Here is a 24,891-nt window from a genome sequence, read left to right as displayed (position 1 = left end):
AAACCTTTATTTATAGGCCATTGGGAATAAACCTGCAGATATTAATTTGCTCTGACAGGTGGCATGATTGTTTTCTAAATACTGACAGATTTCAGCAGGTTTCTTAGCTTTCCGTGCTCCAATTAGGGATATATTTACAGAGAAAAACATTGACGCATTAAATACTTATTTCCCCCTGTATCTGCAGATGCAAAGGTTGTTTTTCCTATCACTGATGAACAAAAGTGTTGGGCTTGTAACAATCATAATAATCAGAATCAAATATCCAAAAAAGAAATACAAATGCAAATGATATAAAATTAAAGTTTATTTGTAGTGAGTTACAACTTCATGAAAGAAAAGTTCGCACTGTGCCTTTAATTATTCCTCTGCAAATTGGGCATTTCCGTAAGGATGGTGCGCAATCCTTGCATACAACCAGATGCCCACATGGTATAAAGACGATGGACACTTCTTGATCCATACAAATTTTACAGGTCCGCTCTTCCTGCAGCCTCCTTAACTGCTCCTCCATTGGCAAATCTAAAAAGTAAGAAAAAAAAATAATTAGTAAATGCTTTTGGTAAAGTATTTGCGGGTATTATACAAAATGTCATCCGCACTGGATCTTACACTACTTGTTAAGTAGAACCCGGGCTTATCATGCTCAGGTGTAGTAAAGGAAGGAAAAAGCTTGTACCTAATGGCAGCTCCCACACATTTTTATCCCGACAGTCTCAATTTAGGCTGACAAAAGTACAGTCTGAGGAAATAGATCAAGAAACATTTCCCTTGAAAATAACTGTACATAAAACCTTTGGATCAGGGTTTCTCAACCGGTTTAACATGGGATAATGAAAAACTTTGGCCTTACTTTCACTTCAGTGAGCACAAATGCCAAACATGTGGCATACACCTCATGTGTGTTTTTTTACATTAGTATGTGTGTACTCATATTCTTAAAATTTGTTTAGTGACCCGTGTTAATTTTATTAGAACATTTGTGTCCTCTGAATTCAAGATATAATGACCACAAAGTTTGTAGGTTGAACATATAGTTGTGAAAGTTAGTGGTTTCCTTATGGCTATAAGACAAGTCAAAATGTTTACCTGAATAGTCATCTGTTGCTTGATTTTTCAAAGATTGTTCAACTGTAAAAAAACAAACAAACAAAAAGGTTAGTTTAAAAACTCCATACTACAGGAAGATATGAATATACAACACATAGATGCTGGGAGGACATGTAAACATTCTTACAATATAAAAACGGGTTTCCATATACAGTACATTTATTAAAATGTACATATTGCAAAAACTTTCTGTTAAACATGTACCTGGAAGATTCCAACAAGGGAATGTCTGATATCTGGTTTTATACAAAGAGCATGTGGTAAATGTGGTCACCAAAATTGCACAAAACGGTCCTAGATTTGTCCATGATTTATGGACACTGCTGCACTCTCTTGAAATCTTATTATATACAGGAATGGAGGCTCACAGAGCCAATAATCATCACACTGCTGTCAGTCATTTAGACAAATTTGCAATATGTCTGATTGGTACACATTTTTTTTACATTTTAATGCTTACTTAGAATGTGAAACCTTTTCACACTTATAATGAAAGTGCATATAGTGAGCTTAGTGGTGCTCTCACAAATGCAGAACCAATTCATCTGCTGTGACAACACCTCAAATTAAACACTCCGCTAAGTAACTTGTAACTGACACACAGATAAAAGGTCACTGACATTAGCTTTGCATCAGCATTTCGTTGTTTCTGGAATAACTGGAGATCCTTACTCCTGCACATCAGACAAGGAAACCAGACTTGGTTTGCTGAACACCAAGGTCTGTGCTGCTGTTATAATGTAGCACTACATACATGCAGCGTACTGTGCTACCACTGAAACCAAATGACTGCAATATGATAATCCCATAAACAAAAACTGACAAGTGGGAGACTTCTATACACAAGAGCACATAGATCATTGTATGTATTTCTTATAAGCAGGGGAGATGTCAACACTTACTGAATAATTCTTTGTAAATCTCTGGATCGTGGATATGAAGGCTCTTTTTGAAAATTTCAACTATATTTTTTCCTTTGGTCAAAACTTTATCAAGCAGATCCTGAGCTTGTATGGTAGGTGTTTTCTTGCTCTTGATTGCATCATACTCCTCATAGGTTATAACCTGTGCAGCAAGCAGATCATCCATAATTGACAAGCAGAGACAAGTTGTCAATCGCTGCGAAAGGGCAAGGTAACTTTTCCTTATTACAATGATTTCATCTGCAAAAGAGAAGAAAAATGTTTTGTCAGTTTCACCTATGCTTGTCAGGGCTATTAAAACATGACTATCCCTTTTTGAACATACATGCGTTACATTGATTCTAGTATGCTTTGTAACCATAGCACAGCAAAGCACCATGCTATTGTTTGTCATTAAGCTGAATGAGAATCTTAAGATGACCCTGATGAAGTCAGACCAAACTGCTGACATAGTGGCAGGGAAGCTTTGGAGTCATCAGTTTCACTACATAGGATGTCACCCCGCACAACTAGCACAGGCAATAGGTGATCTGTGCATTTTTTAGTCCTTCTGGATCATAAGTATTCATCCCATGCATTTTGCAGCATTTGTGCCTTTAATACCTTATTTAGTTTTACATTTAACTCATCTTACAACTGCTGCTGGGGATACTGTTACAGGGGAAAAGAATAATGCGCATTCTCTTCAGCTCTGCTTACAAAAGTATTAGCAAACCTTTTTTTGGAGTTTGACTTTACTGAAGCATAACTGCTCTTCTAATGCCAGGATTAAAAAATAAAAATATTAAATAATTAAAAAACTTTTATAAAAGTGTGAGGAAGAATCCTTTCATATTTCTAACAAGCTTTGTACCCCACTGGATAGAACCTTTTTGATTTGTTCTGTAAATTACTGTCTGTACCACATTGTTTTTAGCTTTCTGTAAGCCGTTCCCTTTATTAGGCCATGAATCATATTCACAAGTGCATTCTAGTAATTACCTGCTGAATTTTGCTCCAACTGTCTGTCTCTCTCCTCTTCAGTCTGCTCTTTCTGGGCACACAATAAATCTGTCACCAGGTCAGCTGTTTCCTTGTAACTCTCACCGGTGGTCAGGATTTTATTAAAAATAGTTTCTTTGACCAATCTGCGATTGAAGCCCATGGACAGAACATCTTGGACCACTGTAGTGTTCATGTAAGTCTCATCATCCTGGTTACCCTCCTTATCCAAGCGAATAACTGGAATAGTACAAAGACCACATTAGAAAATCGTACTTATATGACTTCCTCTTCAAGAAAAGATGACCAAAAACACATTTAATCTCAAACACCCATTTGAAGTACTTTACAATTGGCTGTTTGATTGGAGCCAAGCAAGCCAGAGTTACAAAATACCTTAGCCTGTGCATGTAAAATGGGGTTTTGGCTATAAAACCAAATTCAATTTATTGGGATTTTTTTGTGTGTATATAATAATTCTATTACAGATTATACCATTAAAGCATAATCATGTTTGCATGTAAATGTAATTCATTGTGAACTGTTTCAAGCTTTAACATCAGTGTCCAGTTTTATTTATTTTCTTCACAAAAATATACTCACTAGGTGGATACTGGGCTTCATTATTTTGAGTTTCAGACGTAGACAGCAACTAGAAAAAAAAATAAAAAAAGTAATTAAGTTGTGCCATTAAAAGTAGACAGCATGCACTTTATTTTATCGTTATCCAAATACAGACAAAACACGCTTTTTCTAATAATTTTTTTTTGCTGTTGCCCTCCCCTAACAAGATTGTTTAAAAAATTCTTGGTCTAAACCCAACACTTCTTTAGATAAAGATAACATGAACAAAAATGTACAACCAAAAAAGCCTTTGCCATTTCTGCCCCTTGATTAGTAGCTTTTCCTAACATTTTAGGATTTAGAATTTGTTAACCAGGGTTACGTGGATCCCTAGGGTTGCTCCAGTGGTTGCTAGGGGTTCTTGTCCTTGACTACCAGACCTTTATTAAAATGTCTTCTTAAGGAAAAAAAATTCAAAACTATTCCATGCCCCACATGGTGAGGGTAAAGCGTGCAGGCAAATAGATATGCAGTTTATATTTCATATCCCTAGAATGTTTAAATGACTCCCTTAAACAGAAATAAAACTTCCCAATCTTTCATAACTAAAAAGTAGTAAATTTCATTTATAAAATATACCAAAAATGCTCAAAACCTACCTGATCTAGAAGATGTGGATACCGTTCTTGAATGTCTCTGACAAAACTCTGACCTTTAATATGCAATAGATATTCACATCTAAAACGAAAAATAGCAATATAATAATTACAAATAGAAAACGTTCAGGGTTCACATACAGTGACAGGTCATATTTAAAAATAAATCTGGTTTGCTGTATACATGAACTACCACATAATAAACTGGTGTTTGCAGTACTTTGTATAGATTTATACTATGGATACCCAATTCCGAACATGTTTATACAAATGAACAAGTTTCACATTTCTAAATCACTAGCCAGAAACACGTAACCAGATCTGAAAAATCCGGAAAAAAAATAAAACTTCGGAGTAAACATAGTAGTTCTGATCTGATTGCCAATTTCTGGGCAACATAGGATCATGAGGACCAGGCAACTAGCATTTAGGAAGTCTGCCTTCATGTCTCGCCTCAAAACATTTGTACTTGAAAGCTAAAAGGATGGTTTACTAATTTTACACTGGTTAGTACACCTTACCCTATTATTATATTCCCCCTCCCATTATCTTGTTATTGCTCTCATCACACTCATTTAACACATGCCAAGCCTCTAGAAAAAAAATAAATTACAGTATTGGTTGAAGGTCCAATTGAAGACTGTTCTCACTTTAATTACATGCTTTATAAACACAGGAAATATTGTACCTTGGAAACCATTTTGCATGTTCCACCCAGGGGTCATCTCCAGATTCCCAGCACCTTAAGCCACCATCACAACAAAAGCATTTAACGTCATCATTCCGTCCTGCAATAAAAGATGAATGAATTAGAAAAAAGGAGAGAACTAAAATGGCTGTAAATAGCATGGTATTAACCCAGAATAATAGTTGTGGTTTGCTGGTCCCACTCAATGCAAATCTACAATTCAACTAAATTACACTTGCGGTGTGGCCAATATTTCAAAAAGGTAGCTACTACATGGACTCTACCTCACGGATTGCAAAATACAAATACATTTATTTATGGGAATTATTGTGAGTCTGTACTCAGATTAAAGTGCAGAGCCTTCCCCAGGACATTCGCACCAATTATACAGAGAAGGTTGTGTGGCGCCAGACGGGACCACACAGGTAAGATGGGGCTGCAAGTTATATACCTACAAGGAAACCCACTAAAGAAAGGGGGGGAAGTCCATATGACACTAAAGAAAAAAAATCAGCCTCCAGTATGTACTTTCCTGCTTAAAAGGGAACTTAAGTTTCTTGTTTAAAAATTTTTGATCGGGTAGGTCATTATTGCAAAAAGAGACAGGTGATGTAGCGTGTGCAAAAATCCCTCCTATCATCTTGATCGCCCAGTAGAAGTGTCAAAAAGACAATGCTACACATCCCAACTTCCCCTGCACTTCCAGAGACAAAATGAACCCATTCAGTCTTCCCAACCCAGCCAACCAAATTAAAAAAAGATTGTGTGGGAAAAAAAAAAGAAGTAGGAGGAAGATTGCAGTACTCTGCAAACAAGAAAGGGTGGGTTATCCAGGGTTTAGTTCTGCTTTAGTGCACAGTACTGTTACAATTCTTTTCCTAACTATTAGTAGAGACTTTCGAAAGTTTTGAAAATACTAAACTTTCTAGCAGAACTGTGTTGCAAATCAGTTGCAACATGCATAATTTTTAGCTCTTGCAAATGAATCTAATGCACAGTGCAAACTTCCAAAACAGGATGCTAGTGAACAGAAAAGGATGTGAGTACTGTATCCTTCCCAGTATGCATCCGAGGAGGGTAGTGGGCAAAAGTAATTATCACACCATACTTCCTAATTGGTTCTGTAGTGATTTTATTACATTTTTTGTAGGTCTGTAGTTCCCTAATAAGCTATTTTTACCAAGTATACCAACTCTACTTACCAACATAGTAAAAACCAGCTTCTGCTAGTTTTTTGGGTGTCACAGGGATCCTGGAAGGCCAATTCACAAATGTTTTCAGCCGAGAAGATGTGGTCTGCATGCAGACATTGGAAACATTGGACCTCAATGATGGTTTTGCACTGGCACTCACAAAAGAACAATCTGGAAAGTGTCTGCGATGTTCTGCCAAGGCATTATCATTCGGCTCCCAATTATTTAGCTTCCCATCGCAAGCAAAACAAGCTACTTTATCTCCTGGACCTACGTAGTAAAATCCAGCTTTAGCAAGGTCACTGGGGCTAAGAAATGTCACAGGCCAGTTTGTGAATGTGCGAAGCCTGGCTTCCTCGGTGTACATGTAGTTGTTGTCGTCATTGCTCCTCAGGTGGGACATATCCTCCACAGACCTTGATGTAACTGAATCATGAGGAATACTTGCATAGGCTAAAGTGATAGTACCTTCTTCAGAAGAGCAAGACTGACTGCTTAGAGAATTTGGAGGAGAGAAAGCGGAATACAACGATGCTCCGAGATTGACTGGCGATGCGTTCTGGATGAAGCTGCAGCTTGGATATAGTTTCTTGTGTTTTTCAAAGGGACTGTCCCCCCTTTTCCAATTGTCTAACATTAACCCACAGGTGAAGCATTTTACTTTGTCTTCGACACCGGTGTAGTAAAAACCAGCTTTAGCAAGGCTTCGCTCAGAGACCAGCGTATTAGACGGAAATTTAGAAAACGTAGAAAAGCGGTAAAGTTCGCATGATAATTCCAAGGTTATCATGCCCATAGCTGGGGCAGATTTCAGCAGCTTTGCCAAAAATGGGCTGCTGTTTAATTCTTCCATTATGAAGATAGGGAACATAGAAGTAGGGGAAGTCTTCCTCTAGGAGGTAGCTCTGTAAAAAAAAGTCCTCACTGAAAATGGTTCTTACAAATTCAAGCTAACGCCAGTAAAATAAAATGTCAAAGGATGCCTACATTAAACATGAAAGCCTTTGTGATACATATAATGAGTAATGAAGTTATGAATGTTGTATCGCTGCCTTTGTTATATTCTGAAGTTATTCTTGAGTCCTGCACCTCACAAGTTAAAAGCCTTTGATGGTGAACGCAAGCGTGTTTACTCCAGCATTTAATACAGGATGGCTCGCCAATGGAAAAGCAGGCCTTGAGTGGGCAAAAAAAAAACTTAACCCCAAAAAAATATAAGGCAGCAAATTAACCTTTATCTAGAAAATTATTCTGGCGAGATGTAGATAGCTTGGTGTAAGGTACTTTTTTACAGATATTGCTGAAATAATGCATCTGTGTAATATAATCTGTTTTACTACATCTATTACACATTAAACAGGATGACTCCACTAGACTGGATACTAGGCAGAACATATTGATTGGAATATAAAACTACCTCCTAGAGGGAAGACTTCCCCTGCGTGGGTGTTTAGCCTTGCATGGTACGCAAGTAGCCAAAATGAAAAAATAAAAAAAAAATGTATAGGCAGGTGGAAGGGGAGTTGTACGGTGTTACAATCTGAAAGAGAAGAGAAAAACATTTCATAAGTCAGATTCTCTATAGCGAAAAGTCGAAATTCATCTTGAGGAACGTATTGATTATTGTCTATTTACCTTATAGTAAATGCATGCAATATTATAGAGGCATTTTGTTGTAGCACTAGACTATATAGGGTGAATCTGCATGACTTAGCAAACCTGGTATGGATTTTTTAAAATCATTTCCTGTTTGACAAATGTTTTTTGACCCCATTCGGCCTAGGTTTGCTGAATCACCCAGGTTATCCCATGATAGTCAACTTTCTCCATGACCCAGATTGGAAAGCTTTTTATAAATCAGGCCTATTGGAGGGAGCTGCAACACTGCATGTGGATTATAGGCCGCCACTGTGACTCGCAATGTGTATTTATTACTCATGAGTGTTGAAGCTTCAATTTAGGATCACTACCAAGTGAGGAGATTGTCTTGGTGTTAGGAATGGACTAGCAGGTTTTCACATAACAGCTTCCTACAGATTTCTGACACTAAAGCTAAATCCAACTTCACTTTCGGCTTTGCACAGTATTAAAGACTCTTTCATTCTGATTTTACTGCATACTATAAGCTTCAGTCAGAGAGTGCCCACCTTTCTTGGCTGCAGGATATCCAGCATAATCTAAGCTTTCACAAGGTAATATCACTAGGCCATCGCACCTTGCTGCACTGGATTCTCAACTAGGATACTGCATGGGTTTCCTCCCATATCACAAAAACATACTGGCAGAGCACCTCACTCCACCCCAGAACTTTTTAGCTGGACGCCCCACCTGGCACTTTTAAGTAACCACCCGGCTGTTTTTGGGTGGTTACTGATGAGTTGGGTTCACGCCTACAGCTTCTTCCCACCCGGCTTAAAAAAAAAGTCTGGGTTAAACACTGCCCAAACTTTTGAATATAATATGAATGCTATGACTATACGTTTTGGTCTAACACAGCCTTCCTGAACCTTAGGGCTCAGGGAACCCATGCTATAATTATTATATCCACAGGTCACAGTACGTTAGTGTGGTGATCAGTGGGAAGAATGCCTTTTAAGTTGTTGGCCAGTGGGATTAATGTTACAGATAGCCACAAAAATCATTTATGTCAGTTAATCTGAGGTACAAACTGCTCATTGCTCAAGGAACCCCTAGCAACTTCTGGAGGAACCCTGGTTGAGAAACACTAAACTGACAAGTATTTCAATGTGCTGAGTAATAGGGGAATGTTACAGTATTTCAATACATGACATCAATACTGTCCCTGTCCCATCCCCTTATGTCTTTTGAACTTTTTTTCTCAAGGAAGTTTAGCAAGACTTGAATAATACATAGGGCAGTCTTACAGGAATGCTCACTCCTCCAGACCAATATCCACCCATCAAGGGTTTAAATACAAAAGCAGTTTTGTTTTTAGTGCATACCATAGCCATCAATGTAACGCTTGTTTTGTAGTTTGGTTTAAGGTTCCTAAGTCCACAGAAACTAAATGCTAAGAAAACAGCAATCCTCTAAGGTTATGGGTGTGCACCAGGAAATGGTTGCATCATCTATGTGGTTTGTATATTCATTTCTCAGCTCTGGAACTCACAGGCAGAATCACCTAAGGAACTTAATTTTCAAAATCTAAAGTTTTACACCCATCTAGACAGATACAAACCCGCATCTAACTATGCATTTGCAATTTTTAATGACATAAAAAAGCTCATAAATCTCATTTAAACAAGGTATACACACTTTAAACTGAACTGGATGTCAACATTATAAAGATCTAAAAAAGCACAAATTAAAAAAAAAATGGTAAAGGTAATGAAAACCGAATGCAAATACGACAGAGTATCATCCTCTTGTGATCCCTTATACCAGGGGTGCCCACACTTTTTTGGCTTGCGAGCTACTTTTAAAATGACCAAGTCAAAATGACCTACCTACAATAAAAAGTTGGACTAACTCCTGTGCGCGGTAGAGTTTATTTGGAAAGGCCGGCTCCCTGATCTATTCGCATTGCCTTTGCAATCTACCAGTAGATGGCGCTCCATGTGTTGGGCACCCCTGCCTTATACAATAGGTCTGGGAGAGGGAGAAACGGAAAAATAAACTCTGCATTTACATTTATTGATTTGGGGGTATGAGTACTAGCTCAAAAAACGAATTAGCTTCTGCTCAAAAATTAACCTTAGATTGCATTAATGACATATGACTTTGGTAGGGACATTAGATTGTGAACCCTTTTTGAGAGACAGCTGGTGACATGACTATGGACTTTGTAAAGTGCGGAGTTTTATGGAGGCGCTATATAAATACAAGTTAATATTAATAATACGTATCAGTTAATCGAATAAATGAAACGGCAGAGTCAATGTGTGAACAAAACTATTAAGAATTTACCAGTCTTTGCAATCTAGTAATAAGCACCTCACAGGATTAAGAACAGGCATGTAAAAGCCTACCAACAGAGCAGGTACACTTAAATGATTTGCAAAGGTGACACCTTTCTGCGCCCCAAAACCTGGATGAATACCATCACTCTGCGTTCTGACTATAGGCACATTTGCATAAAGCAACCCTGATTTTCTGCTTCTTTCCCATTTCCAAATCTAAATGCAACTGTATAGGGGGTTGCAAGAGGTGAACACCAAATCAAATTGCACTCATTTAATTGTTTAGTTTTAATTTATAATATTTGTTCCGCTAAAGGACTACAGAGAAACTTTCCTCTCACTGAAGACGGGAATCTGTTACTAAGAATATTTAAATGTGCCACCAGCTGTTGGGATTGGTTGAATCTGACGATTTGTTTTGGTTTCCATGCCTGTACCGCCTCATTCTCTGCCCCCACACGTTCCCAATAACCTATCACAGCGATGGACTGTCTCACTAGCCAACATAAATGCGCAGGAGGCGGGTGGATTCCAACATTTAGTGGAAGCAGAAGGTATAAAAAGCTGCTGCAGGTATGTGCCAGCATTTCTAGAAATTAAAAATGACATATTGCTCATCGAACAGTTATTTATGCACAGGGGACCACCTCGCATCCCATGCTGAACCCATGTACAGATTCATATTTACACCCTGTGTTAAAAAGCTTTGGGATAATCTTGCCGTACAAGTGCTCCGAAAAGGTGGCCAAAAAGTGGGCGCGACAACATTCAGTGCTCCCAGTTATTATGGTCATAGAAACCTTGTAACCCCTATAATTCTGTCAGCTTTATACCCATATACTTTCTTCTAACTTTCTAATGCTCCAACTGTCAAGTGCCCCTGTATTGTGACCCAACTTTCAGGTGATTACTGAACAATGCTGGGTGGTGCACCCAAATAAAAGGGACTGGGGAGAACAATGTATATAATCCTCATTTGCTCCTTCTAGCTTTCAATAAACTTTGCTGGGGATTTGTCAGAGATTAAGAAAATTTAACTTTATGCTGATTCAGAAAGTTTCAGAGTCTGGTCATCAGTTTCAATTTGTATAAAATTTCTATACAAGTCAAATTTTCTGTAGCTTATTAACCATAACTAGGGAGAGGGGAAAAAGTATGTGTTTACTAAATATTCAAGAGTTGTGTTTGGAAGACAAGAGTTCATTTAAAGCACCACAACCTTCCTAGTTAATTGGAATGCTTATGCAATATTGTACTTATAGAACAGAAATACCAGTTTTGTTTAAAATAAAGTGTTTCTATACAATTGTATTATGATAATATAAGAAAAAATTTTATAGAGAGGGGTGAGAGGAGAGAGAAGAGAGGAGAGGGGGGAGAGGAGAGAGGAGAGAGAGAAGAGAAAAAGGAGAGAGAAGAGAGGAGAGAAAAGGGAGAGAGAAGAGAGAAGAAAAGAAGAGAGCGAGAGAAAGAGAGAGGAGAGAGAGAGAGGAGAGGAGAGAGAGAGAAGGAGAGAAGAAGAAAAGGAGAGAGAGAGAGAAAATTTTGTCTTATATTATCATAATAAAATTGTATAGAAACACTTTGTATCTTCTGTTGATTTCCCTCCATCCTCCTCTCCCTCCAAAGTAACATCTGGTAAATCATTTAGATACTAGTAACCCTTTAGTGTCTTCCCATTGACCTCCCTAATGTGATCAGGTATTCTAATACAGTATCCTATGTCCCCTCAAGCAAAAAAAAGAAATAATACCAATATATTCATTATTCACAAACAATGCAACATTGTTTAATTCAAGGCAGAGGAGAACTATAAAGCCCACCACACACATACTACTACAATCTCCATCAATGACAACGTATACAAAAATTCTCTAATTCTAGCAAGTGATTGCTGCAGGTAGAGGACATTGCACAATATACAGCATGCACAGTGCATGATCACCATGAACCCACCCCCATATCTACAAGCTTAGAATAGGCTCTTACATACCTTCCCTCAGGTTTGCATCAGTCTACAAACATTTATGAGCGCATTCTCCAACTCACAACTCTCACAGCGACAAAAAAAAAAGGAAAATAAAGCTATTATAAGCCAAGTTACACACATACAGCTAGCTCACACTTATATGCCACACTTGCTACGCTGTGATTGGCTGCCTGTGATGACCCGCCCACTCCTTTATAACGTAACCAGCCTCTCCCTACATCTCCTTATGTCAAGATTCGTTTCTCCATTTATAATTGTGTATTTTCCCGGCGGGGTCCCCATATTCATCTGTTGGTTTTTCAAATTGCTGAGGTAATTTAATTTTTTTGTATATATTTTTATCTGAGGTGATTGGAAATATTTCACGGTCAGGGTGACTAGGACAACCCAGAAAACCAGCGGTTCTCCTCAGGATTATCCCTCGTCAGACCGGCTCCCGTTATCTCCTGCGGTATACGGTGGTTTTTCCGGTGACTTGCCTAGCTCCAGACATGGCCGCGCGCCGCCGTCTATTTTCTCCCCTTCAGCCGCTCCAAGGACACAACAGCCAATAGGAAAGGACTAGGAAGAGCTCAAATGCACATTTAAGAAAGGGGGAGATTATTAGCATTTTTTAACATTTTGAATATTTTTTAAATTTATTTCGGTATTTTTCGTGTTTTGTGGTTTTGTTTGTTCGTTTGTTTCGTGTGGGAAAGGAAACTAAAAATATGATTGAACTGCGGAATCGAAAAAAACCAATAGAGGGCGGGAAAGCACCCGAGGGAGTGGAAACTCCCTTTGTCATTGTATAAATAGGCTGTGGAAAGCCCCGACATTTTGTTGTCCGACTGAACTTTAACCCATTATTGGGACATTTTGTCTGAAGCGCCAATGTCACTTACACAAGGTTCAGTAAAGTGGTGATTCAGACCATTATGTGTAGTAGTCATAAGCATCAGGAAATAGCTTAGTGTGTGTTCACCACTGATGTCAGATGTTATACATAAGGAAATCTTGGCATAGCTATACATAATAACTCACAAAGGTGGAATAGTTTGGCAATGTGCCCTGTAACAATAGAGATAAGCTTGTAGATGGAAATAAAGTTTCTGGGTGCAATGACATACCCAGCGTGAGTAATCGCCTTGGGCCCATTCACACGGGCGTGGTGCATCAATGAACAATTTTCCGAATATTTTAATAGGATAATGCAGCTTTATTTATTGAGGATTAGAGAAGATAGATCAGCCTTTGAATTTGAATATGTTTAACATAGGGAACTCTTTAATGACTTCAGGGAATGTAGGAAGAATGCCAGCCTTATAGATAGCCAAAAAAAATCATTGGTTTGACTAAATGAAAAGGTACAAATAGCTAAAAATAAGCATAGGGTTCCTGGTTGAGAAACAATGAGATTGTCATGGGAGAACCTAGTGGGTTCAACAAACTTGGAGTGCGCTCCAGGATTGAAAACATTTGCCAACTAGTACAGGTAGTCCCCGGGTACATGTCTAAGTAATAAAGAAGGGTGTCCCATGGACCCCAGGTTTTCCAGCTTTTTTTTTATTTTCAACTCCCATGACGGAAAGAACGTTCTCAGTACAGAAACAAATTGCTAGGCCATGGGGAAAGTTTCAAGAGAAGGTCAGGTCATGGCTAGACATAAGCTTTAAGATAATTTTTTTTAACAGCTACACTTCATCAATGTCCAATTACAATAACCAGCTCTCGCGTTTTTAAAATACCCTAATTATGAAAGTGGGTAAGAAAGACCCTTACCTATCAAGCTTACTAGGAACGGTCTGTGTGAGTGGTAATGGGTTATTCACATGTAAAAATGTTACATGAATTTTCATTTTATATAGGTTCCCAGTCCAGTAAAGAGTTTGTTAAGCAAATATTGTGTGGACTTTGTTGGGTTCAGATAGCTGAGACTGGTTATTACAGGCTTGCAAAACCAGTTAAATGTGCCTTAGGTCAAAACTAAATGAATGCTGCTGTCCATAATACCTGCAGCTTTAATGCAGAAGCTAAACAAATCCCTGTTCAACTATTGGCAAATATGCAAAACAGAAGAACCCCTCAAGGACAGCTGGCCTACTTTCAAAATATTAACATCTTACATGGCCAACCCTGTAGAGTTGGAATGGACTACTGTGACCCCATTACAGGTCTGTTGGCCTACGTCTATGATGGCCTAATATCCAGTTGGGATGCACAGAGTAAAGGCTGTTTAAGCTCAAGACATTAGGAAGTTCTGGAGCCTAGCCAGACATTCATTCTTACCCATGGACTTCATAAGGTTGTTGTATGACTGTTTATATTTTTGTTCTAGAGTCAGCTTCTCACTAAAGTCCATTTTTGGCTTTTGTCAATTCCTCATGATAAAAGGATTTAACAGTATGATCGCTCCTATTATAAAGAAGTCATTCCTGAACTGATGGAAACAGTTTTCAGACAATTGGTCTTTACCGCATGGTGGAGGTCGGACAGTGTCTACAGCTCGAAGCTGTGTGGTCTTGTCTTCAGCTATATCTATGCACACACATCAGGTGATTCTTATCCGAGATGAATGATTATGCTTGTTTCACTCAAAAATCTGATGTGTACAGGTGGGAGCAGACAGGGAATTGCAAAGAGCCTGCTGCACGGGAGCCCAGACCCTCCTCAGCCAAAAGGGTCCCTTATAGGTGCCCAAAGTCAGTTCTGCACAGGGCACACTGTTGGCAACGTTCACCACTGTGTACAGAAACGCCCTGGCTTTGTTCTTAAATCTGCCATAGCAAGGCGCTGCTCACTTGTCCTCCCCTTTCCATTGATCAGATTGACACGTATGTACATCAACACATGTATGTACAGTACTCATTCATTCACCTGCCAACATCAAAAGATTTTCCAGCAACAATCATCTGACGTTCATTTGAGACTAGACGGATGAAGATTGTGACAGCAAAGTAAACCATCTTTGAACCTACGCACATCCCTCAGCGAGGCTGTGAACTACATCCTATTATGAACATGAGCTCAAGAATCTTGTCGGAAAACCCAGACAATCCAAACAAACTGAGCAAGTTTTTAGTGTGCCCAGTTCTCATTCTTGACATTGTGCTCTGTTGTGTGCGCTGGGTTAAAATAGTGCAGCATTTTGTATGCTGCTCATCGTGTTATAACATGCTACAGTGCTTAGAAATAAAGCAGACCTTCCATTTGTTTGTAATGTCGACATCCCTGCCAGACTTTCTCCAACTGTAAAATATAAAGAACATAGGTTACGATGAGGGTGAAGTCACTGCTGCAACCAGCGCAGTAAATTCTGAGAGTTTCTAGGGTAAGTTTCACATTGAGCTCCCAATGACTGATGGTAATCAAGGAAGGTTCTGCTCTTAACTATCATTAGCTGATGTTTACCCCACAAACCCATAAGATTTTCCGCCTTGCTTGAAAAGGTGAATCTACTCTCATCTTCCGTACGCCTAGGTACTTTTTTATAATTCAGTTTACATATATTTGTTTATAAATGGCAACAGAGGGGAAGTTGGTGAGCTGGTAGAGAGCGGATTTTCCAGTTGAAAGGTTCCCTTTACACTATGTATAGGAGAAACATAACCAAGGCTTTCTGCAAATCTAATCATTTTAAGGCTGGACTTTGTACACAGAGCCTGATGTGTATATTTTGATATAAACACGAGCGCACGCCAGTATGACTCCTCTTAGAACAGAATGTCCTGTACACAACATTTAATCAGCACTCCCAACCCTCCATTAATTTACAGGCGTGCTTTTCCACTGCCTTTCTTATACCTTCACTGACATTATTTTCCTGCATTATGTTCTCTCTTACCCTAAAATTTTTGGTATACCCACCAAGCATTGGATGGTCCCACTCTTCCTGTTGCAGTTAATATGATAATTAAAAATTCAAGAAGGAAAACAGAACACACTTGTGACAGCCAGGCAGTTGAATAGACCAGGGAACGTACCAGAATATCCCTAGTCTAAAAAACAACTCTTGGTTCTATTTTACAATATTCACAATCAAACAACGCAAAGTTGATAAAATATATTTCAAATTCAGGCATTTACATTTCTCCACTTCCAGATTTATTTTTCTCACGTGACTAGGTTCCACAATCTGTAATTTATCATGTAATTCCTCTGTATAATATCTTGGTAGGTTGATGACATATCTAGGTAGATGATTATTGTGGCTTTAAATTGGCCATTGAGCTGATTTATTAAAGCACGAGAAGGTTTTGGAAGTTCCCAGTAACTGAGAAAGATAAAATTGTATCTGCTTCTCCCTCTGCTTTTATTTTATCTGCTATCTACTTCTATTTTCCTATCTGTAGTTTCACCCTTATTCCTTTATGCTGATTAATTATTAAATAAAACCTTTCACCTGTTTTTAATACATAACTTATTTTAGACTCCGTGATGTCATCATGGGTGTCTATGCTTCTCTTTCTGAAAATGGAAGAATAAATGGGCCAGTGGTAGTAAGGCTATAGAAAACCAGATAATACCTGAAACTGAAGTTCCACTTTAAAATTTGAGTTCAGGCAGGGCTTTATTGCAGAAATCGACTGGCAATGTCGCACTGTGGAGCTTTCAAAATTGCTTGGTGGCAAATGACCAGCCATGCAGGAGTTATGTCATCCTGGCTCAGTCAATTTAAAATGGCCAAACATCTCAAGAGGGAAGAAGATGGTGAGAGAGAGATATAGAGAGAGATGATTATCACAGGGTTTAGTTTCACTTTAGGTTGGGACTCCACAAAAGTTGGCTTTATTGTGCTGTGGTTATTTGCACAAGTTAGTATATATAAAGTGGAACTACAGTTCTGTTTTACTATGGAAAATTGTTATATTGGAAAAAATGAGTTCATCGGAAATTGTGTGAAAATCATGAAAATAAAACAGAACAGATAATAGAAATAGAATCATTTTGCATGATGAAGAATGATTGGTAAAGAGTAGGACTTTACTGGCAAGAAAGTACTTTAATTTATTTAATACATATCCCAAAAACATTGAAAAAGTCAACCAACTGCTGTAAAGTACTTTAATGTTGATAAACAATTAATCTCCCAAAAATGTACAGTATAGTAAATTTTTTAATGATAATATTTAATGCAGCCATAGATGTTATGCACCCTCTTAAATGCATTATTAGGGTATTATACTTAAATACTCTGAAAGTACAGTCATCTAAAGAAGATTATGCTGACGCGTTTCACAAAAATACTTTCTCTGCTTCTTCAAAACACAACAGCTTGTTGACTATATTAAAAATGTTGCCAGAGATAATGTTTTATATAGCTAAAATTAGCATTATATATCGAAATATTGAAAAATACAAAACAGGTTAAAACATATTATTTTCCTTAATCATGTAGTATCCAACCTATAGTATTGATCCCAAACAAGAAGGGATGGCCAACCAAAAGACACGCAAGAAAAGGACAATTTCCAGTGTTCTCCCCGGCCCCTTTTAGCCAGGCGCACCACCCAGCACTTTTCAAGAGCCACCCAGCAATCAGACAACTGCTTAAGCAAAATGATTACACTACATTGATTACACTATTACTTAATACAGGTGATACACTCTTTACAAAACATGGAACACTAGGAATCTGGGTCAAAATAAAAAAATAAAAAGTCAATGGAAATTGATTCACGCTAAGGGTGAGGATTACAAAGTGGGTGGTGGAAAGTGGCCACAGTTATGGGGGTTACTAGATACCCATTGCAACACAGGTAGGAACAATACATTTTGTTACCCCATCCACTATTTGACCATCCAGCTATAGCTTCTCCCCACTTGGCTGAAAAAAATTCTGGGAAAAACACTACCTGTTATATTATGTAAATACTTTTATATGGAAGTATAATTCATATCATTATAATTATGATCAGTTGCGCATATTTGTTATACAATGAAGGGTTAAGGATAGGATTAAAAAAAAGTCTAACTCCATTAGTGATTTATTGATGTATGTACTAACCTACACAATTTACATCATTTACTGGCAACTGAAAGTGATAGAAACTTATTTCATTTTATCCTAAATGAAAGTAAAAGATTCCTGTTTACCGGATGATGTGTGCTGTAAACAATATTACAAGAAAAACACACAAAAGAGAAATTATATTTTAATATAATAGTAAATATATTGTATGAAAAAACTAGGTTTAAATATAGCAAACTATAATTATAGTCTTGTTTTAAGTTAATCTGTTTCCTAGAAATGAAAAATTTACATATTAATCAAGAAAAAGCACCTGGCTGATGTTGCACTTTGCTTATTAAGTCCACAAGGTGTTGCCTTTCTGAAATAATTATTAACATACAGCTAGCAGATCCTTTATAATTATCAGCCTTGCAGTTTGTTATGGAATCTTTGCAAATATTCCAGAAACAGGTGGCAAGACAGGAAGGTTTATTTTGTATTTTTTTTTTTTTTTTTTTAACAAAAAGATTGTCTATGACAGAATCTCAATGATAAACTGTGTAACGTAAGAGCCAATAATTAATGTGAATCCTCAATATTTGTTTATACCTAGTGGAAAAATAAAAGTTGATGGGGACAGCTTGGACACACTTGACCCCTACACTAAGATGTTGTTCAGAGAAATGAAAATAATTGCAACATGGAATTAAAATCACTGCAGATTATTCATAGCCTTCACAAAATAGTTATTAGGTAACATGGTCACAATATATGCTTTACACACATCCTATATTATTAACCAAGCTCAGTAAAATTGGGGGAAGGCTTAAGTTTTGCTTCCAAAGGCAGCGTGGCTCTGCAAATGCTTCACCTATATAAGAACAATATCCAATTCCCTGTGACTATATCACTTCCTGTGCTTGGGACTAAAGGTAAAGTAGCAAGAATATCCTGGGTTAAATAATCTCCTAAAGTATTTTACTAAAGGCCTTACCTAATAAAAAAAAAGCTCCCTCAATAACACAGTTCCTCATGAACTTTCAGTAAACTACAATACTTCTAGGAATGAGAGCATTATATTCTTTCATGACTCCTGAAAATCCAGAACTTGCAATGTTATTCATAACTTTTGCACACATCACTACCAGTTGTAAGTTTTCTATCTATGTAACTTTAATGGAAACTTCTTGAGATTTGTTTTTGGCCACATAATGTCAGAATGGGTCATCTACATCCACAATCTAAAGGTCATTATGAAACAATTCAAATCCAGGTCAATATTCAGACTATTAATTTCATGTATTCAGTAAGTTTCATTGTAAGACACTTTCTTCCTCTCCAGGGGTTTCCCAGACTGTTCTAAAAAACAATAAGTCAATTCTCCTAAACATGGGGAATAAGGAAGTATAGAAGCATTTGAGTAATAACAAAATGTTTGGGGAAATGGTGTAAGGAAAAAGACATAAATGAAGAGATTATAAAATCGAAATGTACATAAGGATATGCTTTGTTCACACGTCAGATGACTCTCACAGCAGATGGTCCCCCACTGTCGTTCATAATTCTACTGCAGTGGATTGATGAACGACTGATCAGGAATTACTTTTATTCAGGAATTATTTTTTAAAAAGGAGAGCACAGTGGGGTTCTGTTTGTTCATCCCCCCCAATAAACAGAATGGTGCTGTGTGCGCAGTAACCGTTCGTTCACCTGTCACTGGAAGCAATCATGAAAGATCATTTCCAGTAGTAATCCTCTAATGGGCTTTAGGGAAGAGAAGAGAGATAATTCCTATACAGAGGAGATGGCATTGATTACAGAATATAAGTCCCAGCTGAACAGCCCTCTCTGCTAGCCTCCACCTCTCCTGGACATTCTCAACTCTCAATTTATACCCTAAAAAAAAATTTTGGACCAAGAAAAAAAACCCCTTGTGGGTTTCCTCTCCTCAACATTGTAGAAATTTTTGTTAGCATACACAGTAGTTGGAAAACTTGGCTTGGGTTTACCGCATTATTGTACTTGATCCCAGAATTCTAACCCCTTCTTCTAGACCTTTTTCTTGGGGATCACCTGGGATTGTTAATACAGTCTCTACCCTCCCCTGAGGAAGCCATGTGGCAAAATGTGTTGGGCCACTGAGACAATCCTATTTCCCAACAATTTTTCTGTGATTCTGTTTTATTATTAACCTGTATTCAACTGGTTTGTATGCTTTCTCATCACTAGCTTAATCAAGCTATGTTTAGCTTAGTTTGCCTATTTGCATGTTTTGAAGTAAACTGTTTGTACTTGCCACAAAAGCCTTTCTTCTTTCATTCTTCAACAATTTCTTTCACTATTTACCTAAGGCTTTGCAACCATGTTTAGACAAAAGAAAAAGGTTTTTGGGTTCTTTCTTCCCTAATATACAGAATATAGCAGCCAATATAAGGATTCACTTTGCCTCATTGAGACCCATGACCATCTTCTGTGTATCTACAGATTCAGCCGATTTCTTGTACAAGAACGGACATACAAGTCCATTTGGGTTCTTTTTTATTTCTCTGTCTCTTTTGAACAGTTAGGTATATGTATTTATATTAATATATTTAAAAAATGGCATCAAAAATCCATTGTTGAATGGAAAAATATTTGTGAGCACAAAACCAGGATATCCGGTTTGCTCAAGCGGTGAATGCTAAGCATTGTTTTTAAACAAACATTTATAAAGCTGGAAGAACTTAAGTTCCTAAGTTAAATCTGACTAATCAGATGTATTTTATATGTTATGTCTATTCATGCTGTCACATATAACACAGGTATTGCATTTTCAACATCTTGATTCTAGCTATAGTGTTTTACCCTCTCCAAACTAAGCCTTGGTGTGACTTTTATGGCTGTTACGTCTGGTCTAAGGGCTAAAAACATTAAATACAGTTTTGACTGTTTTTAAGTATTGTAGTCTGATTTGGGAGGAGTAGAGACTAAAACTAATTTCAGACTTGCATTGTACTGCATTCCCAACCACTCCCATAGAGTTGAATAGGAGCAACACTTTGTGCATGCAGTTGGTTGCAGCACAGTTCCTGAAAGCAACAAGAAAGCAATCACTAGTTAGATTGGACTCTTCCCATCCAATGCAGGAATGTGTTACAAATGCTTTCTGGAAGATCAGCCTTTCTTGACTTTTTTAACATAAGAGAAGCCTTGAATTAATATTCAGATCTCAGGGAACCCCTGCTATAATTACTATATCCACAGCTCACAGTATTTTAGTATGGTGGTCATTGGAAAGAATGCCTCTTCTATGGAGGAAGAATGTCCCCCTTCCAGACAGTCAAAAAGATAATTAGTGTAATTTACCTGACCTGGGAGGTACAAATTGCCCATTGCTCAATGAACCCCTAGAAACCCCTGGAGGAACCCCGATTGAGCCGGAGCCGATAAAAAGCCGGAGCCGGAGCCGGAGCCGATAAAATTTGATAGGAACTAGGTCACTCAGTGTGCTCTCCACAGTGTTATGGGTTTCAGCATTCATCTCTTACTGCACCAAATATTTTGGTAGAGGGGGGCTGCCACAGTGCCTGAGAAATACATTTATTTGCTTTGTTTTTGTAGAGTGTGTCTGAACTGTGGACCAATTTTGGATTTACTTTATCTGTTTTTTGATATCTAATTGCTCTATTTTTCATTTTTTTAACTAGCAATAAAGTGTATATGTTTTTCTAATTGTAGTGTTTCTGTAACCTTTCAACTATAGGTAGTCCCTGGGTTACATACAAAATGGCAATTGAAGGTTTGTTCTTAAGGTAAATTTTAATATATGCAATTAGGACAGATGTTTGCTCAACATATTATTAGGCAGTGTGGTGTCAGTTACTGTATAATATCCTCACTGTAAGCTAATCACAAACAAAGCAAAAAAATCTATATAGAGCCTAGACATTCATTACCTTCTGGAACAAGCTGTGCTTTGATATGCAAAAAGAAACACTTGGGAGTTTGTCTTGGTCAAGAGTTACAAGATGTTACATATCAGCTCAGCTTTTAAGATCACCCACAACTTCAGCTGTGTTTACCAAAAGATTTCTTCTGCAAGTCATGCAAACCGCCCCCTCCCCCCATCAAACCTCTGTCCTGCACACGAGCTAGCAGGGAATCCCCGTTCATATCTAAGAGTCATTCGTATGTCGGATGTCCATAACATGGGGACTACCTGTACTGGCTGATTTATGAATCCCCTTTTCATGCTGTTTTCTGTTGTACTCTAGATCATTTAGCGTGAGCTTTGTTGAGAATTGTGTGAGAATCATGTTTGTGACCATGTGTTGGATTGTTGCTTGCTTACTAATATTTCTATACCCGTCTTACCTGCCTGATCATGTCTGAAATGTAAAAAAGCTGATCTGAGCATGCACAGCTTCAACCAAGGAAACCCGTCAATCTCTTGTGTGTTTCGGGGATGAATGAACTCCCACGTCCCTACACGGCAAATCCAAAAACAATGGCTGAAGATCATCCATCGGAAGAAGAGAAGACAGCAACTTGTGATAGAAAGAGGACAGGTGAACTGAGCAGCTTTAGTGCCATTTAGTCCTGCTTTTACAAGAGCAGGATTAATCTTCTTCAACTTTGCGCATCTAAATATATTGTAACAATATTATTGTTCCAGCGTATGTAAAGTTGCTGAATTATAAACCCTAAACAGCTATAATTCATTTCTTCATTCCCTTTTGCACATATAGCATTTTGTTTTTACTATTTATATGTAAACTTTTGTTTTCTGTTATTTTGTTCATTTGGGCAATGACTATTGCATTTACAAAATACAAAACTACACAAAACATACTAAAAAAGTTTTAATGCTTTCTCTAGCAATACCCATGTCTTGCTCATACCAGAAATTTAAGTTAGGAGTCATTTTAACTGGTGGGTTGACACATATGCAAAGGTGAAATACCACACTTTATTCTCGTACTTGAGAGAATGTTCAAATTTTCCATTTTCTGCTTTTAGGTTCCACCAAGTCATATAGTCTGCAATTGTGAACAGCCAAAATCGGTGTTTGTATGATTTATCATGTTCTTCGTTAAATGTGCTTATCTGTATTTACTGCGTGTTATTCCTGGAAGGGCTCTTATCTTAATGCGTGTAATTGCACAAAATAAGGAGCTTCTATTCACAAAAAAACATAAAATGGCACAAAATAGTCTAGCACAGGGGTCCTCAAACTTTTTAAACAGGGGGCCGGTTCACGGTCCCTCAGACTGTCGGGGGGCTGCCGTCCTAGTGGCTACTCTAGGGTTGGGCCTGGTACTCACAGGTAATACGTGTTGCAGTTTCCTAGGCTCTGATTTATGAAAGCTCTCCATGGCTGGAGAGAGTACACTTTCATCAGTGAAGCTGGGTGATCCAACAAACCTGGAATACATCTGGTCCAGGATTCAAAACGTTTGCTAGCAAATAGCAAATGATTTTAAAAATCTATTCAATGTTTTTTGGATCACCCTGCTTCACTTCTGAAAGTGTATTCTCTCCAGCCTTGGAGAGATTTAATAAATCAAGCCAAGTGTGCTGCCCAGTCCAGCTCCCACCAGCATTACAGCCTGCACTCGGGCTCAGATTTTGACAGCTATCAGGGTCTCAGTCCCACGGACCTAGACTTTGGGAGACCTCCTTGCAGAGACCTCCCAGTCCACAGGCTGCACACAGCCTCACCACCTGGCCTCGGGCTACCATTTACCCCTGACACAAAAGCAGATGCCTTTTTATAAATGGCCAGGTGCTCCAGATCAATTCCTAATCTCTGTTTTGGAAAAAGAAAGGCGTGCCTGGCCCACCCATTCCTTCCAGGATACTCTGGGCCTGGATCCCAAGTAAAAAACTGCAATTCTGCAGCAATATTTCAATACAAACTTATCCAGGCCCTTTAATCTCTTTTCCAGGGCAAATTAGGATAGATCATGCCAAATACCCTGTAACTGTGGCATCCTATATTTCATCCCGTCACACAGCTTTAAAGTAAAGGATGCAACTTCAGATCTTGTTATACACAGAATGAAATTGTGCAGAAGTCACATTTACTTGCAATTCATGCTGACATGCATGTGCCTTGTGATGATAGTGACTACAGATGCTCGCTTTTAATGGCTTGAGACAAACCTTTGTGATTATCTCATGGAAAAATCTGTCATCTGTGCAGTTGTTAGTAATCCAGTTTGCTTAATCACTAAATTATGTATACAAATGAGTGCTGCTGTTTTATTCCAGGGAGAATATAGTGGAACCCCTCCCTTTGTGTTCCCCCGTCACCTCTTTGTAGAATTCTGAGCTGTGTGTACAGAGCTTGTTTGTTGTTTTAAAACAATTCCAAATTCTCTCCAGACCAAATTTGCTGGGCGAATCACCTGGCAGTTTTCCCATCAGGATAGCTGGTTGTCATCACACAGCTGCTCAGTTTGGGCGTTTCTGTGGAGAGAGCTGTTAGTCAGTGTGGGCAGTCAGCCAGCTTTACTTGTAGAATCTGGATGATGTATAAATATATATAGTGTTTCTTTTCCTTTTTCTCTCCTTTTCAACACTGAAAGCAGAACTGACAAGTTGGGCTCTCACTGCAAAATCCTGGGGTAGCTAGGTGTAGGTTTGATGTATAAGGGCTAATTTGGGCCTGCATTGGGAGCACGAAGTCCTGAACAGATCCCAGTGGTTGGCACCTTGCAAGCTACTCAGTGCTTGTTCTGCAGTGCTGATTCTTAAAGAAGTATCGTTTGCAGATTTAACAGCTGTTGGCAGTGACTCAGAATTTCGTGTTTTTTCTGAGCCTACATGCAACATTTAAAGCATTTCTAAACTCAGAATTTGTACTTTACAATAAAAGGGTAGCCAACCCTTTTATTTGTGAGATTGGCATGTTTTTTCCCAATCTACGTCACTCAATTTCGTGCCTGCGCAG

At 38.2% G+C, this 24,891-nt stretch overlaps 1 protein-coding gene and 1 long non-coding RNA gene across 3 annotated transcripts; one reads left to right on the top strand and one right to left on the bottom strand.

Annotated features, from left to right (window-relative positions):
- Positions 1-289: 289 nt before the first annotated feature.
- Positions 290-12,576, bottom strand: BIRC2 (baculoviral IAP repeat containing 2). Of its 2 annotated transcripts, none has more exons than XM_072402979.1 (9): positions 12,505-12,576; positions 6,125-7,655; positions 4,923-5,022; positions 4,238-4,316; positions 3,618-3,666; positions 3,015-3,254; positions 2,013-2,273; positions 1,090-1,131; positions 290-522 (listed from the first exon to the last, which is right to left on the bottom strand). In XM_072402979.1, exons 2-9 carry the CDS (start codon positions 6,984-6,986, stop codon positions 329-331), a joined length of 1,827 nt encoding a protein of 608 aa, XP_072259080.1. In that variant the 5' UTR covers positions 6,987-7,655; positions 12,505-12,576; the 3' UTR covers positions 290-328. The 2 variants fall into 2 exon arrangements, with proteins under 2 accessions (XP_072259080.1, XP_072259072.1); XM_072402971.1 differs by lacking the exon at positions 12,505-12,576 and adding an exon at positions 12,029-12,165.
- LOC140324859 (uncharacterized) lies at positions 12,295-22,702 on the top strand. Its single transcript, XR_011919580.1, has 2 exons — positions 12,295-12,337; positions 21,700-22,702. It is a non-coding gene; the product is annotated as an uncharacterized lncRNA (long non-coding RNA).
- The last annotated feature ends 2,189 nt before the right edge of the window (positions 22,703-24,891 follow it).

The sequence above is a fragment of the Pyxicephalus adspersus genome, chromosome 1 (genome assembly GCF_032062135.1).
Source record: "Pyxicephalus adspersus chromosome 1, UCB_Pads_2.0, whole genome shotgun sequence".
In the NCBI taxonomy this organism is placed as follows: Eukaryota; Metazoa; Chordata; class Amphibia; order Anura; family Pyxicephalidae; genus Pyxicephalus; species Pyxicephalus adspersus.
The sequence above is the reverse complement of the archived record's forward strand: the minus strand, read 5'-3'. Positions and strand labels throughout refer to the sequence as shown.

What these genes read in the sequence shown, in the direction of transcription:
- BIRC2 (XM_072402979.1), bottom strand. Translation starts at nt 6,986, where the DNA reads ATGTTCCCTATCTTCATAATGGAAGAATTAAACAGCAGCCCATTTTTG. An exon ending in ATCCACATCTTCTAGATCAG is followed by an intron (nt 3,667 to 4,237) that starts GTAGGTTTTGAG and finishes TTTTTTTTCTAG; the next exon opens with TTGCTGTCTACGTCTGAAAC. An exon ending in GTTGGAGCAAAATTCAGCAG is followed by an intron (nt 2,274 to 3,014) that starts GTAATTACTAGA and finishes TCTCTTTTGCAG; the next exon opens with ATGAAATCATTGTAATAAGG.